Genomic DNA, 8356 nt, shown 5'->3' with positions numbered 1-8356 from the left:
CATGCTTGTGTAACATGCCACTAGCTGATCTGAATAGGATGGATCAAGATTTCCCCAATTCTACCTTGACGTGATCTTAGAGAATTCTAACTTGAACATAACACTCTGTGGTCTCCAAATCATAATTGCAGCATGTGTCCTGCCTTCTTTTTCCTTAATAGGCAATTCTCAAAGCTTACATAGTTGTTAAAGAGGACATGGGTTATTTAGGTGAAACCCAAGAGCTTATTATTGTTTTGTAATTAATTGTGATACACCTTGCAGACGGACAAAGATGTCAATTGCTGCGGAGCAGCCAAAGCATTGCCCTGACTGTGGAGAGCTGTGTGGTTTTGGAGATGTACTGAAGAACCACACATGCCAAATGATTTGTCTGACTCCAAGACGGAAGTCAGAAGGGGCTCTGATGGCTCTTCCTGCCATGATGCAGAGCTCCTCTTCTCTGGTGAACAGTGAACTCAGCCAGCCCTTACATCTGGATCTCATGGATGCACTAAGCCCAGCTCCTTCATCCACTGCTCCTCTTGCTCATCTGCTTGTCCACCAGTGCACTCCATCACTCCTTTCCTCCTCTGCTGCCTCTCCCTCAATCCCTCCATTCTCCAGACCTGAACAAGCACTAGCACAGATGAGCACACCATGGCTAGCCAGATTAGCCATGGAGGCTGGGCTCCAGCAGCTGACCCTGGATGTTCAGGAGCACGTGTCCATGCGACTGGGATCCTTGCAGGAAGATGTGAAGAAGAGGAGTGCGGAGGTGCACAGGGCTCGAAGGGAAAGTGAGAGAATGGAGAAGGAAAAGCAGGAAGCAGAGGAGAAGACGGCTCAGCTGGAGCGCCAGGTAGAGGTATCGGTGGATATGCTAGCCAACCTGAGGCACGAGCTGATGGAGCGGGAAGAGGAGCTCAGCCTCAAACAACAGTAAGAGAACCTTAATCACCAATCTGCCACTTTACTACTCCATAATCCACCTTTTTACCTGACAGTAACACTGTCTGATAAATAAAGGGTGATACCAAAGCATCTAAAATAATCATTACCAAGGAAGAGAAAAGAAAGAATGGCAATTGTAAAGCAGGAAGCTTAAGAGAATTGTATTGTATTCTATAACATTTTAGAACTGAAGTGTTAAGCTTGAGCTGGATAGGAATGATGATGATATCTGTTCCATTTTTCCTCACGGTTTCCTCAGCGTATGTCTGAAACACCTTCGCTGCAGCCTGTAAAATTGCACAGTGCTGGAATTAACATCCTGTTGCCATGGCAGCATTTCTCAGGGCTCCACTTGGTATTGTGGGCGTCCGCCTCGCTGCCTGTAGAAATGCAGTATGGCAGGACAGCAGGACAGATGGGCAGAACCACAGGGCGCTGAGTGGCATGACTCGACACACTCTGCACGTGTGTCTGTGTAAATCGGTCACCGAGTTCACAGTCTCACTTCTGTTTACAGGAGAGTGTTAGCAACTAAGCACCACAGACAACCATAAATATTCGCACCAACATACAGTACACTAACGCATTTTACTCAGAACACCACCTCTGCTTCCATCTTGTCCTCTATAAAGGCAACAGCACGGTTTTTAACTGCTGGAGTAAATGAGAAAAATATCAGAACGTGAATGTGATGAAATACTTCTTACCTTTTGAGTCATTAAGTCGCTGCCTTGCTTTTTCATGTGTAGCACTTACTGGTTTTGGCCCCCAGTCGATATCGCCTGTATTTTGACTCCTAACATGCACTTTTTTAAGATTAAGATTGTTGGATTAAACAATGCTGTCATCTTGCACCCTGCATCAGCTGATCACATGCTACACTAAAATTATTTAGAAGCTTGGCATTACTTTAATTCAAGTCAATTTAAGATAAATAGGAGGAAAAATCTTTTATACAACATGCACTGAAATCGCTATTTAAGTTTAATTGTGGGTTGTGTGTGTGTGTGTGTGTGTGTGTGTGTGTGTGTGTGTGTGTGTGTGTGTGTGTGTGGGTGTGTCACAGAGAAGTTTGTGATTTGAACCAATTTGTCCAAGAGACTGCTCAGAAGGAAGCGGGTGCTAAGATCCGCCTGCAGAGATTCATCGAGAATCTGTTGGTGAGAGCAGAGAGAGCAGAGCGACAGCTGCAGGAGCTGCACACACACTCATATACACACACACACACCAGCACTGTGTCACCAGACGGATCCTTCACAGCTGCCAGAGGAGCATTACACCGGGTAAGATGCCTCACATCATACTTATTTAACTTAATAATAACGTTTTATTTAACCAAAGTGGCAGATTTCAGCCCAGCACTGGAAGGTCTATGATACAAGGTCATTGTCTTTTATTTGTCTAGTATTTTTTTTCGATGCCATAAATATCATCATTTAACATCATCACTACTAAGCCTACTCTCAGCTTCCACCTAACTCTATCCTCATCATCCTCTACTTTGGACCAATTACCTGCGTGTCCTCATTTAACACTTCCATATATCTCCTCTTTGTCCTTTCTCTTGACCTCTTACCTGGCAGCTCCATCTCCAACATCCTTCTACCAATGTACCCATCTTCCTCCTCTGTACATGTCCAAACCATCTCAATCTAGTCTCTCTGACCTTTTCCTCAAAACAGCCAACCTGAGCTGTCCTTCTGATGTCCTCATTCCTAATCCTGTCCATCCTCGTCACTCCTAAAGGGAACCTCAACATCCTCATCCCTACTACCTCCATCTCTGCCTCATGCCTTTTCCTCACTGCTACTGTACAGTCTCTAACCCACACAGCAGAGCTGCTCTCACTACTGTCTTCTACACCTTTCCTTTGATTCTTGCTGACACTCTACTGTCACACAACACTCCTGACACTTTTCTCCACCCACTCCAACCCACCTGCACTCACCTCTTCACCTCTTTTTTACACTTCCCGTCACACTGGACGTTTGACCAGAATTACTAGTAACTTACCAATTACCCCAAAAACTCTTGCACCTTCTTGACCTCACCCCAATGTAACCTTACTGTTCTACCTCCCTCCTTCTATTTCATACAAATGTATACTCTCTTACTACGACTGACTTCCATTCCTCTTCTTTCCAGAGCAGACCTCCACCTTTCCAGGTGTTCCTCCACCTACTCTCTACTCTCACTTATATTATTGTGTCTTTTTGTTCTCTGCTCTAGAGGAGCTACAGTGAGTCAGGGATTTCCAGATGCTGCTATTCACGATGTGATCAAGCAGGAAGTCCAGTTCACAGGTAATAATCCTCTGCAGAACCTTCTACGGGACATCCTGTGCACGTACCTTTGTGTGTTGTTATGTTTGAATAGGTTTTTGTGTCTATAAAAGCTCTGTGTGTTGCTATCTATCGAAATTTCATTTTCTTAGATTTGTGTATGTATGTGTGTGTGTGTGTGTATGTGTGTGTGTGTGTGTGTGTGTGTGTGTGTGTGTGTGTGTGTGTGTGTGTGTGTGTGTGTGTGTGTGTGTGCCTATGACCTAATCAGGTCACGGAGGTGTGAGGAGCTTAGTGAGCCACAGTGTTACCAGAGGAACCCATCAGACATAGAGGCTGATTCAGACAGCTGGTCTGTCTATAGCACTGATTCACAGGAGGGTCTGCAGCAGCATTATGGAACATACAACAAGAGAGGTAACACACACACACACACACACACACACACACACACACACACACACACACACACACACACACACACACACACACACACACACACACACACATCAATTGTGAAAGCAAGGATTTAATATTTGATCATAGCAAAGATTCTGCCACAAATAGAAACAATACGATTTTGATTCATATGAAACTGAGTCAACTTTTGAAGATTTAACTGAGTCTCTGATTCATAAGGAAATGATTGATTATTTGATTTATCTTCTATGACACAACGTGATTCTGATTTATAAGGAAATGAATCTATATATGATTCGGATATCAGTAATTCTGCAATGACACAATAGAATATGATTCTCATTTAAATACAAATGATTCAATATATGATTCAGATGACGATGAATCATATGTGACACAATATAATATGATTCTGATTCATATGGAAATGATTTTATATTTGATGATTACACTATAACGGATATGATACAAGACAATATTAAGTTATAAGGCAACAATTTTTTTTTTGTTTGTTTGGTGCAAAACTCTGACACTGAAGATTATTCCATAAATGTAACATTACACAAAAACATCACTGTATCATTTTTTAGCTGTTTAATTTGCCTACCTTTGTATGTGTACAGATCACGCCGCATTCCACTGCCACTCTTTTCGTCATGACCGATCAGTATTGTGTTCAAAACGAATAAAGAGAAGGGCGTGGCTTTTCTGCGTCTTTCCTTACCTGGACACACACTCACTCCTCATTGCTGCAGAGGTGTGTGTTGTAACTTTACACTTTTAAGTGCTTATAATAGTCTTTATGTTTATGTCTTTTAAGAAAGATGTGTGTGTGTGTGTGTGTGTGTGTGTGTGTGTGTGTGTGTGTGTGTGTGTGTGTTGAAGGTGTGTAAGGATTGGTTGAGTGTTGCCCGTCACCCTGGAGTGTGGACCAGGGTAACACTAGAAAATGACCGCATTTCATCAAAGGTATGACAATTCTATACACACACACACACACACACACACACACACACACACACACACACACACACACACACACACACACACACACACATTTTTTATATTTGATTAAAGAAAATCAACTTAACATTAATTTTGTTGTTGTATTGTGTTACTTTCTGTATAACGTTATAATATTTTGTGTGTGTGTGTAGTTTATGGTGACTATGGCTCAATGGTGTAGTCAGACACACACGCTCATTCTACACCACCTTAAACCTCGCTCTCGTGCCAAGAAAGAGACTAAAGAGGAGTATCTGAAGAACACAAGGTATACACACACTCTCATACACTCACACAAAAATAACACATGGTATATGAACAATTACAGTCTTGTATGCACAGACCTACACATATTGGTTCTCATTATCCCCCTGTTTTATAGAGGATGTCTGGAGGAGGGGCTAGAGGCGGTGCTAAGATCAACAGGGCGGAGTCTTATATCTTTGACCATCTCTCACTGCCCCAACATTCTGACGGACAGGACACTGTGGCTTGTCAGCTGCCACTGCAGAGCTCTGCAAACACTTACTTACAGGTGAGGATCAAACTTTACCAAACACACACATATGCACACATACATACACTCAGACATGCATACACACATACATATTTGCATATCAGTGACAGAATCAGATTACGTGTTGTGCAAGTGTGTGTGTGTGTGTGTGTGTGTGTGTGTGTGTGTGTGTGTGTGTGTGTGTGTGTGTGTGTGTGTGTGTGTGTGTGCTTATAGGAGCTCATCAGACCCTGTGGGTCAGGAGGTCATCTGGGCTTTAGGGGCTGGATGCCGAGACATCACCAGCCTGAACATTGCACCTCTACAGCCATGGTGAGCATTCATCATAATCATCATCATCATCATCATCATCCCCATCATCATCATCATCATCATCATCATCATCATCATCAATAACCTGTATATTAAACCACTACAGGCAATGGTGAGCGTTCTTCATCAATACAATCATCATCATCATCATGACCAACCTGAAAATTACACTATTCACTACAGACATGGTGAGTGTTCTTCATCATCATCATCATCATCATCATCATCATCATCATCATCATCATCATCACTAACCTGTACATCAAACCACTACAGCCATAGAGAGTGTTCTTCATCATCATCATCCTCATCATCATCACCAACCTGTATATCAAACCACTATAGGCATGGTGAACGTTCTTCATCATTACCATTATCATCACCACCAAACTGAAAATTGCACAGACATGGTGAGTGTTCATCATCATCATCATCATCATCATCATCATCATCATCATCATCATCATCATCATCATCTTCTTCTTCTTCTTCTTCTTCATCACTAACCTGCACATAAAACCACTACAGCCATAGAGAGTGTTCTTCATCAACTTCAACATCATCATCATCACCACATTTATGATCATCGTGATCAAGATTATCTTCATCATCATCATCCTTGTGCCACGTTTCATCTATCAGCCAACAGCCCAGTCGCTTTAGTAACCGCTGCTTGCAGACGATTGGCCGATGTTGGCCTCACCTGCGTCAGGTTGGAGTGGGTGGAACCGGCTGTGGTCTTCAGGGATTAACCTCTTTAGGTGAGTGATGGGAAAGGTGACATTTGGAAGATGCTAAATGCTTATTTAATAGCACTTTTTCCTTCCTTTGTTACTTATATTCCCTTTGAATTTTCTGTCTACAGTGAGGAACTGCTCCAAGGTGTGTGTGTTGGAGTTGGACCACATGAGCGAGATTAGCCAACAGGGGGCAGTAGAGCTGTGCGGGGAAGGACTACAGCAGTTACACACACTTATCTTCAGCTACACACCTGTTACTGCCAAAGCCATCCTGCATTTTCATAGTGAGCAGTGTACACACACACACACACACACACACACACACACACACACACACACACACACACACACACACACACACACACACACACACACACACACACCCCTTGTCACTTGGAATTTCAACATCACTCTATTCCCAGGTGTGTGTTTGAAGCTGAAGTGTATCATTGTGCTCATGAGTTCTGCTGATTATTTTGATGACCCTGAGAGTGAAGAAGCGAAGAGAATTTTCAAAGAGATGATCGGCAGCCTGCAGGTCAGACAGATGATTCTTTTTTCCATCGATGTTCTGTGTTGTAGATTAATTAATAAATTGAGGATTTTACTTGACTACTTCTTGTCTTCCTCTTTAGGCACTGAAGAAGAGACCTGGCTTGTCAGGCATCCTTCAAGTCAGAGTGGACCAGTGTGGCATTCTGGCTGGCTCTTAAAGAAACCACACACACTCACACAAACACATACACTCACCCACACACACACAAACAAACAAACACACACACACACACACACACACACACACACACACACACACACACACACACACACACACACACACACACACACACACACACATGAACAATTAGATTTGCACTCACTGATAAACACATAAAAACACTGCACTTTATTCTCCATGCAAAGACACATTCAGCTCCACACACTAAAATGCACACCTACACTTTGTATATAAACATACACACTTACTGCACTTTATTCTGCACACTCAAATTCACTCCTAAACCTACGCACACATACATACACCTATACATACACACACTACAAATTTCTTTGCACTCCTACAACTCTGTGGTAACACACACTGTACAAACACACATACACACACACCACACACCAAACACATACAGTACACTGCACTTTATTTTCCACGCACAGATACTCTGACACACACATACTCCTATGCATCCCCAACTCCACACACACACACAAACATGCTAAATATGTCATGCAAACTTTATTCTCTCCACGACAATACACACCTACACCTTTGTACCTACTCATGAACATAAACACACACTTTTTCATTTATTCACCATGCACAGGTACACACCTACATCTATGCATTCATATAAACATTACATACATACACATACAAACACACACAGACACACTTACTGCTCTTTTGCTCTACACTCCTTATACTTACACTAATACTTCTACACCTATGCACACACACACACATGCACACACAGTCACACACACACAGGCTTCTAATTTCATACAAGTGATTCACAAAGAACCTCTCTGATTTCATGCTAAAACTCAACAACAGGAAGTATGAGTCCATTCATTCATTCATTCATTCATTCATTTTCTACCGCTTATCCGAACTTCTCGGGTCACGGGGAGCCTGTGCCTATCTCAGGCGTCATTGGGCATCGAGGCAGGATACACCCTAGACAGAGTGCCAACCCATCACAGGGCACACACTCTCTCATTCACTCACACACACACACACACACACACACACACACACACACACACACACACACACACACACACACACACACACACACACACACACACACACACACACACACACACACACACACACACACACACACTACGGACAATTTTCCAGAGATGCCAATCAACCTACCATGCATGAGTCCAATAAGAGAAAATATATCTTTATATAGTGACATCACTCAGACTCAGATTTTTCCACTTAGGCCGTGTAGATATCTGACAAATAGACATGTCTTGTGGTTATACAATCATTTCTTTTTGTTTTTAAAAAAATTCGACAATCTGTTTTCTTGGTATTAAAAATTCCAAGTGCTTAAAAAAACTGATTCTTTAAAACTTAGCAAAGTTCAAACATCCAATAGGATGAAAAAGGATCATCT

General features: G+C 42.4%; 1 protein-coding gene across 2 annotated transcripts in view; it reads left to right on the top strand.

Annotated features, from left to right (window-relative positions):
• Positions 1–7439, top strand: part of si:ch73-290k24.5 (F-box only protein 41) — an 8637-nt gene extending 1198 nt beyond the window's left edge. For both annotated transcript variants that reach the window (XM_027144775.2, XM_027144774.2), the window contains exons 2-14: positions 265–921; positions 2000–2216; positions 3163–3236; positions 3487–3632; positions 4259–4392; positions 4521–4604; positions 4793–4908; positions 5023–5175; positions 5374–5469; positions 6112–6230; positions 6335–6493; positions 6632–6747; positions 6845–7439. In XM_027144775.2, coding sequence (XP_027000576.2) covers positions 275–921; positions 2000–2216; positions 3163–3236; positions 3487–3632; positions 4259–4392; positions 4521–4604; positions 4793–4908; positions 5023–5175; positions 5374–5469; positions 6112–6230; positions 6335–6493; positions 6632–6747; positions 6845–6922 — 2139 coding nt within the window. In that variant the 5' untranslated portion in view covers positions 265–274 and the 3' untranslated portion in view covers positions 6923–7439. The remainder of the gene's footprint in view (positions 1–264; positions 922–1999; positions 2217–3162; positions 3237–3486; positions 3633–4258; positions 4393–4520; positions 4605–4792; positions 4909–5022; positions 5176–5373; positions 5470–6111; positions 6231–6334; positions 6494–6631; positions 6748–6844) is intronic.
• Positions 7440–8356: the final 917 nt, after the last annotated feature.

This window comes from Tachysurus fulvidraco, chromosome 23, assembly GCF_022655615.1.
Source record: "Tachysurus fulvidraco isolate hzauxx_2018 chromosome 23, HZAU_PFXX_2.0, whole genome shotgun sequence".
Lineage (NCBI taxonomy): Eukaryota > Metazoa > Chordata > Actinopteri > Siluriformes > Bagridae > Tachysurus > Tachysurus fulvidraco.
This window is presented reverse-complemented; position numbering and strand designations above follow the sequence as displayed.